This window comes from Bubalus kerabau, chromosome 3 (genome assembly GCF_029407905.1).
Source record: "Bubalus kerabau isolate K-KA32 ecotype Philippines breed swamp buffalo chromosome 3, PCC_UOA_SB_1v2, whole genome shotgun sequence".
In the NCBI taxonomy this organism is placed as follows: Eukaryota; Metazoa; Chordata; class Mammalia; order Artiodactyla; family Bovidae; genus Bubalus; species Bubalus kerabau.
Window position 1 is genome coordinate 20,542,609 of NC_073626.1, and position 24,957 is coordinate 20,567,565.

General features: G+C 42.4%; 3 protein-coding genes and 1 long non-coding RNA gene across 4 annotated transcripts in view; 3 read left to right on the forward strand and 1 right to left on the reverse strand.

The window, feature by feature from the left end:
• Positions 1-24,957, forward strand: part of LOC129645610 (uncharacterized) — a 61,374-nt gene that overhangs the window by 29,928 nt on the left and 6,489 nt on the right. The window lies entirely within an intron of this gene.
• LOC129645612 (uncharacterized) lies at positions 1,440-6,250 on the forward strand. The gene is made up of 3 exons (XR_008711440.1): positions 1,440-1,822; positions 5,123-5,246; positions 5,991-6,250. It is a non-coding gene; the product is annotated as an uncharacterized LOC129645612 (long non-coding RNA).
• H1-2 (H1.2 linker histone, cluster member) lies at positions 1,910-2,653 on the reverse strand. The gene has a single exon (XM_055570860.1). The coding sequence runs from the start codon at positions 2,599-2,601 to the stop codon at positions 1,960-1,962; it is 642 nt and encodes a 213-aa protein (XP_055426835.1). The 5' UTR covers positions 2,602-2,653; the 3' UTR covers positions 1,910-1,959.
• On the forward strand, positions 14,139-23,664 carry HFE (homeostatic iron regulator). The gene is made up of 6 exons (XM_055570849.1): positions 14,139-14,514; positions 17,855-18,118; positions 18,548-18,847; positions 19,959-20,234; positions 20,367-20,480; positions 21,456-23,664. The coding sequence occupies exons 1-6, from the start codon at positions 14,439-14,441 to the stop codon at positions 21,494-21,496; spliced, it is 1,071 nt and encodes a 356-aa protein (XP_055426824.1). The 5' UTR covers positions 14,139-14,438; the 3' UTR covers positions 21,497-23,664.

The window sequence follows — 24,957 nt, forward strand, 5'->3', positions numbered from 1 at the left end:
CAACTATGTAAACTTCCCTCACAGAGAGGGAAGGGAACATAATTTAAGAACTTGGATAAAACTGAGGAAACTGTTGAACATTATCTAAAGACTAAAGTAAAATGAAATGAGAGATTTGAGAGATTTTTACAGTGACTTAGCTCTCTGTGAATGAACTTTCCCTCTAGCCTTACTAGAGAATAGTTACATTTGTTTTTGATGAACATGTTTTATTTGAAAGTAAAGAACAGCTTTAATTTATGCAAATATAGTTGCAGGAAATGGTCAGTGTTAGGATCAACTATATAAACCCAATAAATTTACACCACAAAAGGGCATTCATAAGAGGTTTAAAGAAAAATAAGACAATCAGCTTTTGCTTAGGCTGGTTTGTCCCCTGCCTCTTAGAGTGGATGTGAAAATGAAATTATTTGACAGGAAATGGGAACATAAAAGAACATGGTGCTGTTACTGTAAGCCCTAACTGTGATTTGATTTGGAGTGTCTTTATTAGGTCTTCTGCTATTGCAACTTGACCCAACCTGAGCTAAGTGGAAAAGTCCCCTGTGGCAGGAGTTCAGGTATCTCAAAGAACCAGGAACTCAGGAGGTGTCATTAATACAGATATTGCAACCTTTTCTATACATCTCTCATCTCGGCTTTTCTTTGCACTTTGGTTACCATTCTATGCTTTTTATCCACTAGACCTTTTGGTTTCCTCCCACACAGTGACTAAGAATGAACTCCGTGGCCCCTACCACTAATGCAGGAATTAACGTTAATTCACAGATTCGTCCTTGTGGTTGAAAAACTGAGCTGCAGGTCTGCAGAAGCCCCTGCCCTGGTAAACGGTCTTGAGAAATTCTCTACCCAGGAGAAATGCCACGAACATGAAAGAATCCACATACAACGCTGTTAATGAAAAAAAAAAGTCCTTTATTAAAAACGCCACCCCATCCCATATACACACGTTTTAAAACTTTACCAGTATACATTTTTTTCTACTTAGCGTAGAAACATTTGGATTACACAAAAAGGCGTTTAAAGCATCTACGATTTTCAGATGTTGAGGTTCCCGAAAAGGAGGATCTTGACTAGCCGGCCAGGACAAAATGGCCGACTAAAAGTTGTTTTTGATGCTGTCAAATCATCACACATTTGCTTATAAAGTTAGAAAGTGCAAGGAACAGAAAGATCCCTGGTCCAGCTTTGCTTCTGGTGGAAGAATCACTGCCACCGCTGTAGCATTTTTCAAATGTTCCTTTGCTGCCCGAGTAAACAGGAATTAAGAATGTGAGGCAACGGAGTCAGTACCCACCCTCTTGCCTGGGTTGAACACCAACGCTCCCACGACAGCAAGTTGACTTTTGGAAACGCGGAAAACGTCCGAAATACGACACATTTCTCTATCAAGCAAAGAGGGCTAACCCAACAGAAAGAAAACAAAACATTAAGAGACCACAGATGGAAGACAGTCACCATCCAATTAAAAACAGGGTGAAAAATCACGGGCTGGAGGAATGAGCCAACCGGCGAGCAAGGCGGGACTTTTGAATGAGTTTTTAAGCCCAATCGGAATATCCCGTAAGACTGAGAAACTGGCTGGGTTTAGTGCTGGTTGTTTTTGCTCTTCACAGGAGTGGGGCGGGGCCGGCGGAAATCCCAAGTACGCAAGCCTGCGGAAAGCGCTTGCAACTGCTGACCAGAAGGCTGACAGAAGACACCGCAGGCCAAGGGGCAACCCACAGGAATGGGTTCCAACTCTGCAAACTCACAGCCACCGCTCTCCCCTGCTCTCACTGCTGTTCCTTGGGTAGTGCCAGCCATCTGCAACAACTCCCGCGTAAGCCTACCCTTGAATAAAAATCTAGAGAAGATAGGGATACACAACACGAAAAGGAGTATACAGCTCTTTTTTTGAGATCAGTGGTGGCTCTGAAAAGAGCCTTTTGGGGTTTTAGAAGCAGACGATTTAACAACCTACTTCTTCTTGGGTGCAGCCTTCTTGGGCTTGGCAACCTTGGGCTTAGCGGCCTTCGGCTTAACCGCTTTCGCTGCGCTTTTGGCGGCCTTCTTGGGCTTGGCAGCCTTAGCTTTCTTGGGGCTCTTCGCCACTTTCTTGGTCACAGCAGCTGCGGCCGGCTTCTTCGCTTTCTTCGGGGTCTTTTTAGCAGTTTTCTTTGGAGTGGCCGTGCCCGTGGCTTTCTTGGTCTTCTTAGCCGCCCCTGCAGCCTTCTTGGGCTTGGCCGCGCCGGCCTTCTTCGCCTTGGGCTTGGCCTCCCCGGTGGCTGCCTTCTTGTTGAGCTTGAAAGAACCAGAAGCCCCGGTGCCCTTAGTCTGCACCAGGGTGCCCTTGCTCACCAAGCTCTTGAGACCCAGCTTGATACGGCTGTTGTTCTTCTCCACATCGTAGCCGGCGGCCGCCAGTGCCTTCTTGAGCGCAGCCAGAGACACGCCGCTGCGCTCCTTGGAGGCGGCAACAGCCTTGGTGATGAGCTCGGACACCGGGGGCCCAGAGGCCTTCCGGCGCGCCCCAGCCGGCTTTTTGGCAGCCTTCTTCTTGACTGGGGTTTTCTCCGCAGGAGGTGCGGCAGCGGGAGCAGCAGGAGCAGTCTCCGACATGGTGAAAATGTAGAACTCGGGTACAAGTGGCAAAACGCCGATGAAGCTGCGCTTGGGCCGGGCCGCCGTATATATAGAGCGCAGGCGTGCGCTGATTGGTGCTCCGGTCGCCCGCCTGGCTGGCAGGCTCTGAGCCGCCGCGATGCGCCGAAGTTGTGTTTGTTCTACTTCACAAAAGGGGGAAAATATTAAAATACCCTACACCAAATCACCCGAATTTGGTCAGGAAAGGATCCGAGAAGCCTCAGGCTTCGTGCTCTCCAGTTATTTTGTTCACAATCACAAACACTACGCGTCTAGACGTCCCGAACTCCCCCAACTCCTAGGGAAGTCCTGGGCAGTCGGAGACCACTTTCTGTTTTTCTTCTAAATTACCTGTTCGCTCCTTTGCCCCTGAAAGTTCTTTTTCTCAGGGGTGGTTGGGCACATGCTTCTCTTCTTTTGGGACCAAAAACGAAATGGTTTCCACCTAAATTTTCACCATAATTCTGTTTCTTCGTAAGGGAAGTAACACAGGTCCTCTGTGAATTCTGCGTACAGACCCACAGGAACTGTGGACTGGGACCAGGATTCTGGGACCAGTCCAAAGCTGTTAGAGCGGAATGGGAGGGGGTTCGTAAGCCTTGAGGGGTCCTGAGTGATGGGGGGTTAGAGACTTAAATCTTTGATTTGAAGACATTGAAACTTTATCAAATCCCCCTTTTCATAGATGGGGGCGGGGCACTCTTTTCACTTCTCCAAAGGCGAGAAATTGGGCTGTTTTTTAAAAGCTCTCAGGTTCCCCTCTGGGTTGTGCAAGGCGGGGGGTCTGGCCCTCAAGAATAGGGATAATGAGGGAAAAAAGAAGACCCTCATAAGCCTACAAATAACCCTCAATAGACTTAACAGTGAGGGACATTTAGATGATCGGTTTTCAAAGAAAGCAAGCATTTATTTATTTTTGTATGCTGTAATAAAGAAATGAATTGCAGCACACGAAAATTCTAGATTACTTCCAGTAACAATATCTAAACATATGTCATGGCACAGGACACTTTCTACCTGGGAACTCAAAGATATAGATGGAAATAAAGCAACTGACAAGACACACTTTTGACTTTTAAGGTAAACTAGAGATTTTAAATAGAAATCGTGAAATGACAAAACTTTAAACAGACATAGAGGAAAAGTAATTAGAAAAAATAAATTATTATACCACTTTTTGCTGATAAGCTCACCTTTTATCCCCTCTAAAACTGACTATGTATTCTATTCTGAAGTTCACTATACTACTACATCTAGATAGAAGTATGTACTAAAGACATCAGTCTTAGATGTGGTAATCAAAAAATATAATAAATTAAGTTCAATGATGAATGAAACATGAGACATCTTCTTTTAGACTACGGATAGCCCCATGATTTCACGGAATAACATTCTTTCAACATTTGGAAACTATGTCTACTACTGGTCATGTCCTCTGGGAATTAGCAACCTAATAAGATTAGTGATGGGTGAATTAGCAGCCATAGAAAATCACTTTAGACCTGCCATCCATCAGTGTGACTTTGGGCATAGGAATTGTAAGAAATCATTGAAAGTGTATGAACAACTAAAGCACCTTCATCATACAAATATATTTTGGCAAAAAAAATAAAACAAGAACATGCAATATGTTCTGATTCTATGTGCAGTGAACCGCCTGTTCATCTGAAACTCAGCTAAGGGCACATAACCAGCAGGAAAAGAGCTATGTAGAGTCTTGATTACTATGCCACTGAACTTCCCTTCAGTAGAAATTGGTGTCCCTTTTTGCAAATCGGGCTTCCCTGGTAGCTCAGCTGGTAAAGAATCCACCTGCAATGCCAGAAACCTGAGTTTGATCCCTGGGCTGAGAAATTCCCCTGGAGAAGGGAATGTCTACCCACTCCAGTATTCTGGCCTAGAGAATTCCATGGACTGTATAGTCCATGGGATTGCAAAGAGGTGGACAGGACTGAGCCACTTTCACTTCGTTTTTGGAAATCAGCAACCTGTAAATTTGATTATTGTGATTCAGTTTTATGATATGACTACTCAGGTTTAATCAATCAAATCACATCTCTGTATGCAAATCTAAAGTCCAGAACCAGACACCAGCCACTCAAATTCTTGCTCCTAACCTCCTGGCCACATAGTGCAGGTCAGAGGCAGAAAAACACATAGACTTTCTCTAGATCCCTGTAACTAGTACTGAGAAAAGTCAAAAACAAAGATATTTCTTCATGTCTTTTCAAGCTGCATTAGAGAATTCTCCACAAGTCCACTTCTGGTTCATGTAATGCTCTAAGGCCATGTTATACGATAAAATAAAATGTGGATATGTAAGTCACACACATAATTTTAAACCTTATAATAGTCACAATGAAAAAAGTAAGAAGAAACAGGTAGATTTAACTTTAATAATGTATATTACTTAACTCAGTATATCCAAACTACTATCACTTCAATATGTATTTGATATTTCAAAAAATATGAGACCATTTCTATTCTTTTTTTATAGGGTAAATCTTGAAACTCTGGTGTGTATTTTACATTTGTAAATTTGCAGATTAGCCACATTACAAGTGCTCAATGACCACATATGACTGACAACTTTCATATGGAACAGCATGGCTTTAGAAAAGGTAACATTGACTTAATATTTACTTTTTGATTAGGCGCAGAGTATATAAAATTAGACCTTTCCTTATAGAAGATTGATACACTAATAAGGGTTTTGTATAGTAGAGATGCAAGTGAATTCTTTCTAGTAGAAAAGATAACCCTAAAAGTTATGATTGTATTGCCTAATAGGACGTTAACCAATTTTGTATCTGATCTTTCAGCTTTCCAGCATTCTTTCTTGCCCTGAACATATTTCATTCTCCTGTATCTTGCTTTGACCTACCTTTGTCATTCTGCTAGTTCTGTCATTAATACTTAAATCATTCTTTGCCCCATGTACAAACTCACTATGCACAGTCTTTGTATGAGAGTCATGTTTTGAAAATTATACTTTGACAGTTGGTTAGTTTGTCCTACAGGCTCTGAATCAGAATCTTTAGAAACTATTCTAAAAGATGGGAAGATACAAAATTTTTTGACCATTTGCTTTAAAGTGACCTTAGAGCCTATAGATGTTCCAGGAAATCTCAGGCTTTGAAATAAGATTGAACAAGCCCGTGAGCAAAAAAAGTCCTACTGAAATTAGCTCTAGGGAAAATTCAGATTAAGGGTGTGGTCATTCCACTCAAAATTGATGGTTTCAAAATAGCCAGCCACAAATTGAGGACAGAGTTAAATATCTGCCTTGCAATAAATTGTGTATACTTGTATTTACACACATCCTGAATATTATGAGTTGGCTAATTTTGTTTCATCTTCTTCAGATCTGGAAAGCTGATGGATAAAGTTAAAGATGCAAAGCAGATTGTCAAGTGCAAATGGAGCTGGAGAGAGAGGCTCAAACAGCAAGATGCATTCAAAGGAGAGTGAAAGGAGTGGTTGGGACAGGTGTATGGGTCAGGGACTGACAATCGATTTTTCTTTCACTTCCTCATTCTACTTTGCCAGAATAGAGTTCTGTCTGCTTGTTGTAAGCCCCAACTGGGAGTGATTAAACCTGCTTTTTCCTGACTCACCAAGGAAACTTTGGGCTGAGACTAAAGATTCTGTATCTTATTCCCTGGCACACTGCCAAAATACACTCCACAGAGAACCATAATAGTAAAGCATATAGTGGAAGCTCAATAAATACATGGAGAGTATTATAAAGGAACATTATGTTGGAAAATATATTTACCTACCATTTTGGAAATGCTATTAGAATCACATAAAGTGACACAAGAAACTAGGGCATTAATAGGCACCTTATTCTTCAAGCTTGTTTTCAAATAACTTTTAATGATTTCAAAAAGTCAGAACTACACTCAAAATGATTTATCAATAGCAGAAAGATATACCTCAGTTTAGGCCGCTAATGAAAGCAATTATAAAGCACAAGATGAAAATACATATGGGGAAGTAGCCTTAATCAGAATAAACATAGGGCCTTATACAATGACTATTTTGGAGGACACAAGGACATACAAATTTTGGTAGGTTTATTAGGACATACTTTTGCTTTTTATTTCCCAGCTCATCACTATGCCATGTATGAGCTATTCTCATATACTTACTAAGCACTTGTTAAGGAAAGGACACCAGAAGAGATAATAAAGGCAGAGATCAGCCAAGCAAAGTGTCTGTCTTAAGGAATTATATGTGGTGAGACTGACACAGACAAGCATATTATCATACAGTGTGATAAGTCTGATAAAAGACACAAACCACTGTGAGAAAAATGAATAAAACCAAAGAGTGTTCTTGAGCCAGTTATACCTTTGCCTTCAAGACTTACCAATCCAACTGGGAAATTAAGACATCAGAGAACAGGTTAGAACAGTGGTTCTCAAACATTTAGATTTTAGGACCCCTTCCCATTCCTAAAAATTAGTAACCCACCTCCAGTGTTTTGTTAATGTAATTTATATATATTTATATGTAGATATTTACTACTTAAAAATTAAAACTGAGTATTAAATTTAATAATTCACATTTATATGATGTTTACTACCAATAAAATTAATTATATATATGAAAAATTATATATAATTAACAAACATCATATAATCTTTTCATTTATATAATATTATAAGAGGAGACCCTGGTGGCTCAGATGGTAAAGAGTCTACTTGCAATGCAGGAGACCTGGGTTTGATCCCTGGGTCAGGAAGATCCCCTGGAGAAGGGAATGTTAACCCACTCCAGTATTTTTGCCTGGAGAATTCCATGGACAGAGGAGCCTGGCAGGCTACTTATTGTCCAGGGAGTCGCAAAGAGTCAGACCCAACTGAGCGACTTTCACTCACTCACTCACATAATACTATACATACTATATAGAGATTTATATACAAAATACATAATAGTATGAATATATAGTACTAAATACATAATAGAGAGTTGGACTACAAAGAAGGCTGAGAGCCAAAGGATTGATGGTGAACTGCGGTGTTGGAGAAGACTTTTGAGAGTCCCTTGGACTGTAAGGAGATCAAACCAGTCAATCCTAAAGAAAATTAACTGAATATTCATTGGAAGGACTGATGCTGAAGCTGAAGTTCCAATACTTTGACCACCTGATGCAAAGAGCCAACTCATTGGAAAAGACTCTGATGCTGGGAAAGATTGAGGACAGGAGGAGAAGGGGGTGACAAAGAATACGATGGTTGGGTGGCATTACTGACTTGATGGGTATGAGTTTGAGCAAACTCCAGGAAATAGTGAAGAACAGGGAAGTATGCTGTAGTCCATGGCATTGCAAAGAGTTGGACACGACTTAGTGACCAAATGACAACAAAAATATACATTTACAACACAATGTTACATATATATAGCACTGCACATTATAAATTTCATATACAAATCCATATATAGCTTATATAAATGATATGTTTTTAGTGGGTTTCCCATTTGAGCCACCAGGGAAGCCCACTAAATATATACTACTATGTCTTTCATATATAAATCTCTATATAGTACATATAATTCATATATACTATATATGGGTTTGTATATGAAATTTATAATATGTAATGCTATATATATATATAACTGTATTATAAATGTGTATATTATGTGTTATAATATGTATTGCTATATATATAGTATGTTGTAAATATAAATGTGTTGTAAACGTATATGTAATATGTGTAGTAGGTCAACTCAAAAAACGTTCCTCATTCTCTATCTCATTCAAAATCCTGGCAGCCCCAGGCTAACCTGAGACTTGCAAGGCTGCCTGAAGGTGGAGAACACAGTCAAACTGTTAATGCAAGAGAGCAGAGGGAAAGACAGCAGCTTTGGGGCCCACACACTTCTTTTCAATATCAGTTCCCCCATTCACAAACTCGGTGATCCTGCCAAGTCCTCAGGTTTTCCCCACTTTCATTTCATCCTCTGTAACACCCCTCCACCATCCCCTTGTCCCAGGAATGTAGTGAGGGTTAAATTAGATAAAACACATACAATTCCTGTGGCTGGGCTGAGCACATAGTAGCCTCTTATTTGATTTTTATTTCCTTTACATTCTTATCCCATGGGAGCCTCCTGTTTTGAGGTGACCTTAAGATAGTTGATAATGCACCGTAATTTGGACGAGTGGATAAGAGTAGACCAAGTCCAACAAGTTGGTTCTGCCTTTCTAGTTATGTAAACTTCCCCGGGTAGCTTCTGAAAGGTCACTGGACCTAGGAATTAGCCCAAAGAATACCTCAAGAAGAAACTGTAATAAGATGAGAAGCTAGCTTGCCCATCAGAGAAGGAAGATATGTGTTGGGGAGTGATAGGGAAGAACATAAAGCAGGATCAACACAGCCACTCAGAATCTACCCCACTGAGTTGCTGTTCTTGGAGCTCATTCCTTGCCCAGAACTCAAGAGGAAAAGTTATGATGACACACACAGTCACTCCTCCCTGCATTTCCCATCTTAAGTGTGTGCATACTTTCAAGGTCAAGCAGGCAGGCAGGGCTGTCAGGGAGAACTGCATGTTGTCAGTACTGAAGAGGGACCAAGGTATCAACACCCTTCAGTTTTTACTACTGAACTCACCTAAAGCTTCTTAAGTTAAGACTTATGGATGGAACCAAATTCTTACAGAATTACATTATCGAAGAATTTGTTGGGCTTCCCTGGTGGCTCAGATAGTAAAAAACCTGCCTGGGATGCAGAAGATCCAGGTTTGAGTCCTATGTCAGGAAGATTCCCTGGAGAAGGGAATGGCTACCCACTCCAGTATTCTTGCCTGGAGAATCCCATGGACAGAGGAGCCTGGTGGGCTACTGTCCATGGGGTCACAACGAGTCAGACATGACTGAGAGAATGTTTCAGTTAATACATAGATTTCTTATACTTCTCATGGTTAATGTAGCAGCACTTTTATAAAATTTTCCTTTTAATTTTATAAAATATTTCAGGAAAAATACAGAGGTAGCATAATATATTTATCAAAAGCACTAGCTCAATACTGGAATGCCAGAGTTCAAATTCAATATTGCCATTAGATAAGTTTATTAACTCCTCTATGCCTCAGTTTTCTCAGTTTTCATCTATAAAGTGGCAGTAATAGTACCTGTTTTATAGGTTGCTATGAGAATTGATGAGTTAATGTTTATATAGTTCTAAGAAGAGTGCTGCCTTGTGAGTACAAAAATTTTTATATACATATATTTTAAAAAATTATTTTAAAAGTTATACATACATTCTTATAAAATGAGCATAGCACCATTCTTCACTGTTTGTTCAAAGGTGTCAATAATACTAATAAAGATAACAGTTAACTGAACACTTTCTATGCATCAGGCATTATATGCACTATTTTCATTCTGTCTTCACCACCATCCTGCTGCTAAGTCGCTTCAGTCGTGGCCGACTCTGTGTGACCCCGTGGACTGCAGCCTACCAGGCTCCTCCGTCCATGGGATTTTCCAGGCAAGAGTACTGGAGTGGGTTGCCATTGCCTTCTCCTAAATGAGTACCATTACAATTGTTATTGCTTTACCAATAAGGAAATAGAAATTGAGAATTCAGGTTTCTCCTAGGACAGCCCTGCAGACTGATTATAACTCACGTACCCTGAACACACACACACACACACACACACACACAAATATCAATTGAACTAAAGTCAAAGACTTTTGCTTTTCTATTACAAAGTGCATAAAATTAAAATACACCCACAACTTTTACTTACTTACTAGTCTGTTTAATGAGTTTTAGTTAGAAAACATTTTCACCCCTGCAACTAATTCTGCATGAATATCATACCTTTTGGGCAGAATCAAGTATTTATAATACATCGTGCTGTCTGTTCTGATGGACACTAGATGGCAATCCAAACCAACCAAAGTTTAATTTGGTGCCTGGTATGTTATACTTTCCCCAGTCCCTTAGGTAATTATTAACTTCTCCTGATAAATTTGGGCTTTCCAGATGACAGTAGTAAAGAATTCGCCTGTCAGGAGACCAAGGTTCAATCCTTAGGTAGGAAAGAAACCTTGGAGACGGAAATGGCAACCCACTCCAGTATTCTTGCCTGGAAAATTCTCTGTCCATGGAAGGTGGGCTAGTCCATGGGGGTCACAAAAAATCAGACAAGACTGAGCAAGAGAAGTCAATCAGTCAGTGATAACACCTTTCTGTCTCTTTCAGTGAACAGAAATGTTTATTCCTCTTTTTCTTTACAAATGATCATCCTGATACCACTGGTTAGTCCCAAGACTTCAGCAGGTCTACAGGCAGGCAAGAATAAGGAAGGGATCAATAATCCCATTTGGATTTGGGGAAATAAGAAAATAAATAAGATGGGCTCTACCCTTAGAGTGGAATTTGGAAGCTGGAGACCCCAAAAAAAATATAGACTATGTCAGATGTGGTAAAAGTCAGAGTGAACATGAAAAGGAGGAAACATCAATTTTACTTGAGGCTGGAAGTTAAACCTAGACCCTTATAAAAGCAATTTTTAAAATGCTAAATTACTTTTCTTTCTATTTTTAAAGTAAAAATGACCAGTGAGGAGGATGACAGGGAAAAACAACAACAACAACAAATACTATTGTGCAAAGATAGTAACACTGGAACTCTCCCGGTTAAGGGTTATCAATTATGATAATGATGGTGATAATAATAATTGCAGTAACAAATTTATTACACTATGTACTAATAAGGATAAAATGATATAGAGGCTTGTGACTTAGCAACGTGCTTAAGAACAACCCAGCACCTTCAGTGTAACACACATGCCCCAAACAAAGCCTCAAGAAGTGGACTGCACTAAAGTGTAAGTTGTATAAAAGTCCAATTAAACCTTTAATAAGTGAGTTTGCTCCGGCCCCCTTCTTTGCCCAAAGCATTTACGATGTAGGATGTCATTGACTCCAACAGACAATAGATGACACTCCAAATTCACACTGCCCTTGATGGACAGCTGATGCTCCTGGCTGCCGGGCTAAGTCATCAATCATTAATTTTGGGTTGACATATTACTCAGAAAATTTCAAACTCATTCTTATAGTCTCTTGATGGACAGAAATAATTATTACCTACAAATGACGTGACAGTATTGAGAGGCTGTGAGAGTGGACTAAGTGCCCAGAGTAGTCAAGCACTAGGTTGGCCAATAGGTCCTTTGGAGTCAATACTCTATAAAGAGGAAAACATTATCAAACGGACTAGAAACAAGTGCTTGATTCATTCACTTTTTTAACAATTAATAAGGATGATATGCACACATAACTACCCCCATAGTGCATATAGTTTAGAATAAAGGGAAAAATATAGGAGAAGAGAATGGACAGAAATGTTTTACATCTGTTAGTATAGTGTAGAGAGAAATGGAGGAAACGGCCAATTTTATCCTATCATGGGAGTAGAAACCTTGGGGAGAAGCCACTTTAATTGTGTCTTAAATGTGAGCAGCAAACTAGGCATAAGAACCCCAGGGACTTCCAGTCTGTCCAGTGGTTAAGACTCCACACTTGCAATGCAAGGGGCATGAGTTGCATCCCAGGTTGGGGACCTAAGATTCCACATGCTGTGTAGCATGGCCTAAGAAAAGTACCCAGAATCCAGAGACCTAAAGAGACTGCATATGTTTTATCTTATAAAACTATTAACTGTGGAATAACCATTAACCACAATATAGACAATCTGCAAGAGGATACTGATCTGTCACCTGGTAGGGAGCAGCATCCTCAGGTTAAAAAAATATATATATCATTGATGATATTAATATTATATTTGGACAGGCAATAATAATAAATATAATTTAGCCCTGATTATTTACCAGGAACTTTGTTGAGGGCTTCATTTATCAACTTGGGGGTTTCTTAAACTTAATTCTAAGTATCATTTTGTGAAGTAGCTATTATCACCACCTCTTTACAAAACAAGAAAATTGAGACAGAGTGTTCAAGTGGCTTGCAATATAACTTTGCCTTACAGATTGATTATAAATTATGTGCCCCTAAGGCACACACATATACTCATCAGAAATAAGATATAATAGGGTAGTTTACAAAAACTGTACTAAAGTGAGCAAGAGTAGACTTTGTTGTTTTTCTCATCGGTAATGAAAACAATATATATGGACAGTTTTCATTGGTAGATATTAAATATAGAGGACATTTTCTCCCTTAAAGTTTCTAAGGCTCTTGGAAGAGCTGAAAGATAACAATTGACAAAAATAGTCATTGCATTGGCCTCAAACTCTTTGCAAATGAGACACTTCATTATGCCATGTCATTCGTTCTGATGGCACTCTAAACCAAAATAGTTTGTTCCTAATCTGTCAGATCTGTTATTATTACCCTCTAGGAGTGTCATTATCTATTAAAAGCTGTAAAATTTCATTCATGTAGAGTATCATTTGGTGATCAGTTTATTATCCCATTTCACAGATGAGCAGATTGAGGTTCAGAGAAGCCAGAATAAGGCCATAGTAAAGATACATTTTCCCTTTTCTGTAGTTCTTTGGAGCTCTCCTCAATTTACTAGATGGTATGTTGCCTGACTCATGAATCATTCAATAAAGTCAATTTGATTTTTAAAATTTACTGTGCTGAATTTTGTTTTTTAACAGTAGATTAGAGACTGGTTGGTGGGGCGGGGAGGCGGGGGGGGGGGGTGTGGGTGTTGGAATTTGGAGATGATGACTAAAAGGTACTGAAAGGTTTCTTTGTGGAGGGGATGGAAAATGTCCTAAATTGATTGTGATATGGTTGCTCACCTTTATGAATATACTAAAGCCTTAGAATTTTAAACTTTAAATGGATGAATTGTGTGTAAGTGAATTTTATGTCCGTAAAGCTGTCACCTAGGGAAAAAAAAAATTGTACAGTCAACTCCCATGTACTCATCATCAATGTTCAACATTTTCTCCACCCTATTTCATATCCCCATACTTTCCAAAATTGCCAAGTTTGAATTTTTTCTTGGATGGCAAAAATTTGCATACGTGCTTTTAAAGGTATCACTGTATTTACCAGGTATTTAAAGGCTTTAGGAAAATCCTTTTTCCTAAATATTTTTTAATATTCTTTTGAAAAGTCTAAGACAGTAGTTCTCAAACTTTGTTGTGTTGGGGTGGGGGAGGGGGTTGTTTAAAATCCCAGTGCCCTGGTGGCATTGCACAGTAATTAAATGGGTGTCCGTGGGCTATAGGAGAACATCTACAGGTTTTACGATTCTCCAGAGTATTCCAATGAGCAGTAGTTCATGAAATGTAACTATAAAAGCTATGAAAGATACGGCAATAGATAGGCTCTAATCTATTAAGTTTATGATTTAACTAAATTCTGATGAAAGAATAAAATGAAGTTTTTATGCAAAAAATATTCGTAACTTGAATATCAAGATTGGCAAGTTGAACTTAAAAATTTTGACAATGTGTACCTGAATATTCAAGTTATTCAATATTTAAATGGTAAATATTTAGATCATAAAATCATTAAATATATTCTCAATCAGCATCCTCTCGGGATTTAAAAAACCAAAGAGACAGTTGTGTGACCGAGTGTTTCCCAAGCAGGTACTCTGGGTTTCAGGAGAGAGAGTTCAAGCGCAGGAGACCCATTTCTTTTCAGCAGCAGTCCCGGAAAAGGATCCCACTGGCCAGGAAGTTTCATCTGGGATCCCCAGAGCCTCGGCAATGGCTCCAGGGTGACTTCTTGGATCATCCCCGTTTCCCCGCCCTACCCAAGCGGCTGAAAAGCGCCGGGACGCGCGGTCCGAGCCGGGAAAATGGGCCCGCGAGCCCGGCCGGCGCTTCTCCTCTTGATCCTCCTGCGGACTGCGGCCACGCAGGGGCGACCGCCGCGTGAGTCCGGGGGCTGCGGGCGCTAGAGGGGCGCGGCGGGGGAGGCAAAATCGAAACTAGCTTTTCTTAGCGCTTGGGAGTTCGCTAAGCTCCGAACGACTGCTCAGCCCTGTGCGCGGTGCCCTCCCCCAGCTTTTTCCGGGGGGCATGCGGGCCACAGCGAGTGCAGATGGGGTTAGGGGACCTCCCGTCCCAAGACCTTGACCCCCCACTCCCCGCCCACTCCCTGTCCTTGCTGCCACGGCTTGGCGCTCGGAACCACCTACTCCTTCTCCCAGCTTGGACGCTTTTAGAATAGAAATCTCTCATTGAGGTCGAGCTAGGATTAGGGGTCCTTGGCCTCCGATCTCGGTTTTCTTGTTTCTGCTGTTAACCGAAGCGACTTAGCAGGCACGCACTTCGATTGTGTGCTTTCACCCCCGATCCCGCCCCAAACAGGAAGTTCTTCTCACCGAGGGCGACCTTGGCCGGAGTGCCCCCTCCGGTGTTTCCACACCCGGGGTCTCTAAGGGTTGGGAGGCAGGGCTGAGTAAACACACAGTGAAGGCCGCCGGGTTTCCATTTCCGAACCGCTGGCACAGACTGAGGATAGGAGGTTCTTGAGAGTTCGGCCAGAGGCCTTACTCTTGGGTTTTGTTCTTTTGCTTGGAAAAATAACCTGCCTGATATTTTTGAACTTTTGAACTGATTTTCACAGTTCTTTTCAGACTGGGGTTGTTAATTTGCAATGTTAATAGTATTGTATATAAAGGAGGCCAAAGAGATGATAGTTAGCATGTAAGAAATTTAAGTTTTAAATCACCTACCTATCTGTGATCTGGTTTGACTCTACTCAGCCTTTGGACGGTAGGAACTATTCATATCTTGATTTTATTAGTGGTTAACAACTTCAGGTTAAATCCTTTCCCCAGGTTACAAAGAATTTAGATAGTCTGGTTTTCTGACATGAAGTACCTACCACTGGTTGTAATCTTGGCTGACAGTGTTTGACCTCACTGTTGTCTGGCACAGCTCTGGATGCTTTATACATTGATAGAACCACACTTGGAGGATAGGTTGTATATGTATCCACACTTTATAGATGATGAGAACAAAATAAGACTGCTCACCAGTAACTTTGTCATTGTTACCCAGGGCTCTTCATAGTTGAGATTCTTAAAAGTTACTCTGCATTAGAGGTTAAATCATAAAGTCTGATGAAGGAAAGTCTTCACTGACTACAAGTAAATCAAGAGCAGGGAGCCGAGTCCTCGATGTTTTGCCTTCGAGTAGATAGGGATGACAATACACAAATGGATAGAGAGCATCAGGGTAACCTGTGAATCGAGGAGGTCAGGGTAGGCCACTGTCCCCGGCTGGGTTTGAGCAGAGACTTGAAGTAAGTAAGGGGATGCTCACTGGGAGCAGCGCTTCCCAGACAGGCTAGGGGGACCTGGCAAGGATTTGCAACGTCAGCACTCATTGACATTTTTTGTTGTGGGGACTGTCATGTGTACTGTAGGACATTTAGCAGGGTCACTGTCCTTTACTCACTGGATGTTAGTACACTCCCTGGTCGTGACAACCAAAAACGTCCCCAGGCATTGTCAGATGTCCCTAAGAAAATAAATATCCTGATTGAAGAAAGAGCAAGGGCTCCGGAGGCCCAGAACAGGTGATGGGTTCAGCAAAGGAGCCATGGGTGAGTCCCCTAGGGCCTCACAGGTTGCAGTGTGGACTCCAAACCAGGAGTGATGTGATCCAGAATAACTGTTGAAAAGATCGCTCTGGCTGCTCTATGGAAAGCAGAATGAAGGGAGCAGTGATTTAAAAAAAAAAAAAAAAAAAAAAAAACAGGGCGAAGCAGACAGGCAAGAGATGATGGACTGGGCCGGGTGGGAGCAGAGGTGGTGGTGAGAAATAATTCTATTCTGGATTTATTTTAAAGGAAGTTGCTGAGGGATCTATAAAGGTTCATATGATAGAGAAGTCAAGGTGGCTTTATTATTATTTTATCTTTATTTTATCAGCCTCAGCAACAGGGGGATCGGTGGTGTCATCGGTGGTGTCATTTCCAAGGTGGTGAAGGTAGAAGAAAGAGCAGTTTGGGGGCAACCAAGAGCCTGATTTTAGACTTGTTCAAGTTTGAAATTCCAATGAGTCATCCAACTGGTGGTATCATATAGGCAGAGTTGGAGAGTAAGAATCTAGAGTTCAGGGTCAGAGATGGAAATCTAGAAGTCGGCATTTAGTTATCCAACAAGTAGGTATTAAGCTTCTACTTCATGCCAGCCACTGTTCTAGGCATCGCGGATACACACTGAACTCCCCCATCTAGAATTAAGGGAATGCATAAGAAAACTCACACCTGCCCAAGGCCTGTCCCTTTGGGCTTTCTGGGTGTTTTTTCACATTTGCATTTGATTTGGAACTATTCTGATGCTGAAAGATACCCTGAGCTATTTATCAGCACATCTTCAAGCATTTAACAGCAAACATTTATAGGCAGACCTCAGAGATATTGTGGGTTCAGTTTCAGACAACCACAATAAAGGGAACATCATAAGATAACAACTCAGACAAAGTTTTTGGTTTCCCAGTACATGCCCAAGTTGTGTTTACTACACTGTATGCTGTTAAGTGTACAACTGTATTGTCTTAAAAAACATATGTACCTTAATTTTTAAAAAAGTATTGCTAAAAAGTGTTAGCCATAATCTGAACCTTCAGAGAGTCAAAATCTTTTTATAATAGTAACACCAAAGATCACTGATCACAGATCACCGTAACAAATAGAACAATAATGAAAATGTGGGAAATCTTGTGAGAATTACCAAAATGTGACACAGAGATATTAAAGTGAGCAAAGGCTGTTGGAAAAGTGGTACCAATAGACCTGCTTGATGTGGGGTTGCCAAAAACCAATTTGTAAAAAAAACACATTAGCTTCAAAGGGCAAAAAAAAAAAAAAAAAAAAAATAGAGGTCTGTCTGTACACAAGAAAGGGTTTAGAGATGGAAGCAGTGATAAAAGCTGGACAATAATTCCTCTGGACTTGGATCTAATTGGGTCTGAGCACCAACTCCTGAGCTCAACTGCCCTAGCTAGACACATCTTGGGATTTTCTAAAATCTGTTGTCCCCAAGGGGAGGCTGCTGGAATTGTGAGTTCTGGGTCAGGGGCTGGGGGCTGAAAGGGGGTCCAGCCCACACGGCACAAGGAGGATCTCGGGGAAAAAGGGTCATGGGGAGGGAGGGCACCACCCACTTTCACAGGGTGGGACCGGACACAGCTGGTTCGAGTAGATTCAGACCATGTGCAGACTCCCAGTCTCCTATGTGTCCTGTTGCCCTCTCCCCAGGGTCACACTCCCTGCGCTTCCTCTTCATGGGCGCCTCCAAGCCAGACCTCGGGCTGCCCCTGTTTGAGGCTTTGGGCTACGTGGATGACCAGCTGTTCGTGTCCTATGATCATGAGAGTCGCCGTGCAGAGCGGCGCGCCCCATGGCTCTGGAGCAGGGCCACCAGCCAGCTGTGGCTTCAGCTGAGTCAGAATCTGAAAGGCTGGGACCACATGTTCATCGTGGACTTCTGGACAATCATGGACAACCACAACCAGAGCAAGGGTGCGTGAAGAGCTGGCCTCACCTTCCCAAGGTGGGCGGGGTGTGTCCCTGCTTCACAGATGCATCTTGAGGGAGGTTTGAGATCCTGGCTATTTGAGGTCCTGGGGGGCAGAGAAGAGGGCAAGTGTTTGCTTCCTGAGGTTGTTCAGTCCCTGTAATGGTTCCTGTTATCCCTGTAAGGGCTTCCCTGGTGGCCCAGATGGTAAAGAATCCACCTGCAATGTGGAAGACCTGGGTTCGATTCCTGGGCTGGGAAGATCTCCTGGAGAAGGAAATGGCAACCCACTCCAGTATTCTTGCCTGGAGAATCCCATGGACACAGGAGCCTGGCAGGCTATAGTCCATAGGGTCGTCACAAAGAGTCAGACACGACTGAGCGACTAACACACACACAATGGCAGAAACAGGGACCTGCTCCTTTGGTTTCAGTAACGAAGCTGGGGGCGATGCCAGAGTCCCACACCCTGCAGGTGATCCTGGGCTGTGAGTTGCAAGAGGACAACAGCACCAGAGGGTTCTGGAAGTACGGGTACGATGGGCAGGACCATCTTGAATTCCGGCCTGAGACACTGGATTGGAGAGCAGCAGAGCCCGGGGCCCAGGTCACCAAGCTGGAGTGGGAAGTGAACAAGATTCGGGCCAAACAGAACAGGGCCTACCTGGATCGGGATTGCCCCGAGCAGCTGCTGCATTTGCTGGAGCTGGGGAGAGGGCCTCTGGAGCAGCAAGGTATGGCGGGAGCACTCTCTGGCCCTCTTGTGATGGAGTGGAGGCGGGGTACAGGGTACAGGATCCCCAGCTGGGGTTTCAGAGATGGCCGATATTGTGTGACTTCCTGGGAAGGAACTGAGGTCTGAGTTTTCCACCTCGAGGTCTCTAGCTCTGAGGTTTCCCCCTTACAGTTGAGATGTATCATCTAGCTGTGGGTCATGATTTTAATTTTTTTCCATGCACATAGCTAAAGAAGTAACTGTGATTTTTCTCTCAATTTAACCAAGAACCCTATGCCCATTTGTAACCTTTAGTGATTCAGAGATGCCAATTTTCATATGAATGAATACCAAGGCAAGAAATTACCTAATGAGGCAACCAGTCAGAGTAGCACAATCTCGAGTGGTCAAAGCTACTTTCACAGAACATACTAGTAGTCATGAAGGCTGACTATCTGACAAGACCCCTTCCTACAAGAATATTTATCATGTTGAACCAGGTGAAATTACCGAGAGTACATATTCCATCAGTTTTGATCCTCATAAGGGGCAATTTCAGGCTTCCTAAATGGCACTGGTCATAAAGAATCCATTTGCCAATGCAGGAGATTTAAGAGACACGGGTTCAATCCCTGGGTTGGGAAGATCCCCTGAAGGAGGGCATGGCAACCCACTCCAGTATTCTTGCCTGGAGAATCCCATGGACAGAGGAGCCTGGTGGGCTACAGTCCATAGGGTCGCAAAGAGTCAGACAAGACTGAAGTGACTTAACACGCACACACAAGGGGCAGTTTCATTTGATTCAACTTAAAGTATTAACAAAGAACATAGCACATGGGCAACAGGTGTGCATATTTCCATGTGGGACTGGAGAACAGGCTGCTATGACTGACTGACCCACATCAGACCTGAATCATGTAACGTATTTTAGGACACAAAATGGTGGTGTGTCTTTCCTACAGCTTGCTCTGTCTGCACAGGGTGACTCCTTCCTCCAATCTGTAGGGAAAGGGAAGTGAAAGTGGTAAAGAAAGGGAAGCGAAAGTGGTAAAGAAAGGAAGTGAATGTTCTGGTCTTCCTGGCATGGGTAGGAAGAGTCCCTCTCCAGATCCTCCCTTCTTCCTGTCCAGTGCCTCCTTTGGTGAAAGTGACTCATCACGTGACCTCTTCACTGACCACTCTTCGGTGTCGGGCTCTGAACTTCTACCCCCAGAACATCACCATTAGGTGGCTGAAGGACAAGCAGTTCCTGGATGCCAAGGACGTTAAGCCAGAGGATGTGTTGCCCAATGGGGACGGGACCTACCAGGCCTGGGTGGCCTTGGCCATGCTCCCTGGGGAAGAGCAGAGATACAGCTGCCAAGTGGAGCACCCAGGCCTGGATCAGCCCCTCACTGCCACCTGGGGTATGGATGAGAGGCAGGGGCTGAGAAAACCTGGTGTGGGCGGGCTGGGGTTGGTCAACAGGGCAGTCAGGGGAGGGTCTGCTCTGGGCTGGGGGCAGAGTCATGGGCTTTCATTTGCTTTTGCTGTTTTAGAGCCCTCACTGTCTGGTACCCTGGTCACTGGAATCCTCAGTGGGATTGCTGTTTGCGTCATCATCTTCCTTATTGGAATTTTGTTCAGAATCTTAAAGAGACGGCAGTCTTCGAGTGAGTAGGAAGAAGGAGGAAGCCTCTTAGCACCATGGCGCCCAGGACACTCTCATCTTCCTGCAGAAAGTGTGGCAGGTGGAGGCAAAGAGGATTTGGCATCCATGAGAAGCCCTCTCTTCTTTTTTCTTTGGGAACCCTGGCACCTCCCTGGGAGCAGGAATTTCTTGCTGATTTCCCAATCTGATTTCTCTCAGAATGAAAGCTCCTCAGAATGAAAGCTCCTAATTCAACAAACATCTGTTGAGTGCCTATTATTTGGCAAAGGGCTGTTTAAGGTAGTGCAGGTTCTCTGAGGTTAAGTCACCATTGCCATTCTCAGAACTCAAGTCTAGTAGGAAATAAAATCCATGAAACAGGTAAATGCAGTTCAAGACCCCTGAGGGTCCTATGAAGCAAATGTTCTTGGTGGGGTCAAGGGAAGGGAGGACCACATTCATCTGGGGATCAACCATAGCTTCTGGATCTTGAAGAAGTAGAATTTCTTTAGGTAATGTTGAGGATGAGGGGAGCTCTGTGCAAGTGAAGCAACCGAGCACGTGGGAGAGAGTGACAGATGCTGGGGAGTGAGGAATTATCATAAATTTGACCCTTGACTTTACATACTTATCAGTTTGTATTTCTACTTCCTGAACATCTGTGGTGCAGGGAAAAAAGGGGTAGACAGAAGCCAGCTCCTGCAGAGCCTTGGGGGCCTTTGGGTTCTTATGGAGGTGTGGGTGGAAAGGGTCAATGCAGGAACTTAAATCAGCAAAGGAGGATCCAATCTCCATGGTACGGAGAGTGAGTTGTTAGGAAGTGAGATGGGAGGCAAGGAGACCAGTTAGGCAAGGAGACTCAGCATTTGCAGATGAAAGATTATGGTGCCTGAAATCCAGGGGTTCCTTGGAAAGAGGATGGTCAGACATGAGTGGATGAGGGGTCAGGGGAAGATCCAAAGTCTGTGACGCCTGTTTCCTGGACCTGTCTTTGCAGGAGGAGCCGCTGTCAACTATGCCTTAGCCGAATGTGAATGAAGGCCAGCCTGCAGACCCTTGCGGGGCGGAGACAGAACTCAAGACTCAGGGAACATGGCCTTATGGCATTCTTCATGCTCAGGACAATTGGAGCTAAGAAATGGGAACCGTCTCAGGAACTATCTGCTCTTAGCCTTCCTTATTCACTCTTGAAAAGTTCACCATCTAGGTTTCTGAGTTCCTGCTTGTTAAAGGGCCCCAGCTGTGACTTCTGCCCCAGAAGCGGCTTTCCTGAATCCCAGGCTACATTTAGAACCTACATTGATTTCCTGCATCACCTCAGACTTCGTACACCTACATCATCTCATCTCCTAACTGTGGAACGAGGTTCCTTAAATCTGGGGGTGGGGGTAGGGGGAGAGGGTTGCTCGTGATTCCTTTAAACCTCTGAGAATAGCTTTGAACCTTCTCCTTAGGTCATACACTCTAATGCCTCTATCAGAATTTGGCACACACATCCAGGCAATTCCTAGACCCATTCAAGTTTCCTTTTAACCCTTCCTCTGTTATTGAGAACTCACCTGTCACCAAGCCCTGTGGTCTCTTCCATCAGAAGGAGATCTGGACTGTTGTACAGCCGTGAAGGCTGTGCATCGCACAACCCGAGCAGACACCTTTTGCAGAAGAGGCATCCTTTCCTGGATGTTTGTGCCTATTAGGATAGTCTTCTCTAAAATGGGTGGGAAGTGTCTTGGGGAAGGATATCTTTTTTAAATTTGAGCAAAGGTGCCATGTGGGATTCCTTAGATTAATGACACCTGCACTTTTGCAGTACCTCTTCTGTATGCCAGACTTGAAGTAGCACAGGATTTGATCTCTACTCACACCATCTCCTTGTTCTGATAATGAAAATGATAATTAAGATGATGATGATAAGGATAAGGTGGCTGACATTTTAAAAGCTCTTACGTGGTGCCAGACTTAGTTCTCTGAGTGCCCATTTACATGTATTATCTCATATAGTTCTTACAATAGTTCTTTGACATCAGTACTATTATCCCCCCTCTTTTTTTTTAAAGATGAAGAAAGTGAAGTTTAATATAGAGTATCTCACAGCTTGCCAGGGACAGAGATAGGTGTCAAACTCAGTCAGGCTGGCTCTTTGATCCAGCTCCTTGCTCCTGCATTCAGATGATCAGATACTTGGACTAAGTGGGGAAAGAAGGAGATGGCTGTGGAGATGGCTCTTCTCTTGTCTCATTGTCTGTATACTCAGTGACTTTGATTCAAGTGAAGGGAAAAACATCAAAAAACATCTCGGCCATGTTTCCTTTCAAAGTTCCTGAGGGAAGAACCCTGGAATGTGACCTCTGACTTCTCCATTGCCACACTGGCCAGTTCTGTCTGGCAGCACTCATGGGATTGAGATCGGGAGGGTTGGTTGGTTACTGTGTTGGACCTCACAGAGTCCTGCTCCAATCAGGGCCACTAGGGTGTAGGCATTTCCCTCCATAAACTGGAGCAACTCCTCTCATATTAAAGCTGGAAAAATAGAAATATATATATATACACATATATATGTGTATATATATACACACACACACCAAATAACTCATGTTTATTTCATGCTGCTATGTACAACTGGTGGCATAACTATGTTCAAGGCTCTGTCTTGGAGGTCAGAGGGCAGGTGCCTCAGACCAAATACAGCACAGAAGTTTGTTTGGTAAGTACTAAATTTGGGCACAAATATCTCAACTATTTTAAACTTTTCTTTTTTTCTGGTTATGAAAGTTAAGTGGATAAAAGTACATAGAATTTGTGCTTACTACAGAAAAGTTTAAAATGAGTTGAATTGAAACTTTCCTTCCATTAGCCAAAGCTAACTCTATTAACAGTTTGTGTATTTCTTCTCAGTATTGTTGCTATATTAAAATACATAAAATTATCAAATGCATAGATTTTAATAAATACATAATTAATTGTACATGATTTTCCTGATGAATTTGTCCATCTTATGTATGTACTTAATCAACTTCATCATTAAATTATTTTGGGGACATTTATACTGCTTCTAACGGGTCATGGATCTTCCCTCATAGCTCAGTGGGTAAAGAATCTGTCTGCAAGGCAGGAGACCTGGGTTTGATTCCTGGGTTGGGAAGATCCCCTGGAGAAGGAGATGGCAACCTACTCCAGTATTCTTGCCTGGAGAATCCCATGGACAGAGAAGCCTGGCAGGCTCAAGTCCATGGGGTCAAAAGAGTCTGACATGACTTAGCAACTAAACCACCACCATCACCGTACTGCTTCTAATTTTTTTAACGCTTTATTTTCATTAAATTATAGTAGCTGAATTAATTGTTTTTCTTTACCCCAGAGACATTATCACCTAAAGTGTAACACGTTGGTCATTTTGCCTCCAAACCACGGTGGAAGCACAAATTCTTTCTCCTTAAATATCCTCCCATACTCAAAGCAGACTGCCAAAAATCTTCCTTGCTCATACTGTTTCCTATCTTACTAAGGATATACTAAAATTAATTAGGCAACAGTTTATTTTATGTTCTTTTTGTTTCACATAGGACAAAATTTCAAGAAACATTCTACTCTTCACAGTAACACATTTATTAACTGTAGCCTGTTAATTTTTAAAAAATAACCACAATTATAAAATTTCCATTTTCTTTCAGTGTTTCTTAGCTTAATTTTTCTGGCCTTGTTCATCAGTTCTTAAGATCAGCTACATTTGAAGTCAGATCAGTTCAGTTCAGTTCAGTTCAGTTGCTCAATCGTGTCTGACTTATTGCAACCCCATGGACTGCAGCACACCAGGTTTTCCTGTCCATCACCAACTCTGCAAGCTTGCTCAAACTCATGTCCACTGAGTCGGTGATGCCATACCACCATCTTATCCTCTGTCATCCCCTTCTCCTCCTGCCTTCAATCTTTCCCAACATCAGGGTCTTTTCCAATGAGTCAGTTCTTCACATCAGGTGACCAAAGTATTGGAGTTTCAGCTTCAGCATCAGCACTTCCAATGAATATTCAGAATTGATTTCCTTTAGGATTGACTGGTTGGATCTCCTTGCAGTCCAAGGGACTCTCAAGAGTCTTCTCCAACACCGCAGTTCAAAAACATCAATTCTTCAGCGCTCAGCTTTCTTTATGGTCCAACTCACATCCATACATGACTACTGGAAAATCATATGTTTGACTAGATGGGCTTTAGTCAGCAAAGTAATGTCTCTGCTTTTTATTTTGCTATCTTGGTTGGTTATAGCTTTTCTTTCAGGCAGCAAGCATCTTTTATTTCATAACTGCAGTCACTATCTGCAGTGATTTTGGAATCCAAGAGAAGAAAGTGTTACTGTTTCCATTATTTCCCCATCTATTTGCCATGAAGTGATGGGAATGGATGCCATGATCTTAGTTTTTTTAATGTTGAGTTTTAAGCCAGCTTTTCACTCTTCTCTTTCACTTTCATCAAGAGGCTCTTTAGTTCTTCTTCACTTTCTGTC

Excerpts from the sequence above, each read along its gene's own strand:
- H1-2 (XM_055570860.1), bottom strand. The coding sequence starts at position 2,601 with ATGTCGGAGACTGCTCCTGCTGCTCCCGCTGCCGCACCTCCTGCGGAG.
- HFE (XM_055570849.1), top strand. The coding sequence starts at position 14,439 with ATGGGCCCGCGAGCCCGGCCGGCGCTTCTCCTCTTGATCCTCCTGCGG. Across the intron at positions 14,515-17,854 it reads CACGCAGGGGCGACCGCCGC|GGTCACACTCCCTGCGCTTC; the intron begins GTGAGTCCGGGG and ends CCCTCTCCCCAG. Across the intron at positions 20,481-21,455 it reads AAAGAGACGGCAGTCTTCGA|GAGGAGCCGCTGTCAACTAT; the intron begins GTGAGTAGGAAG and ends CTGTCTTTGCAG.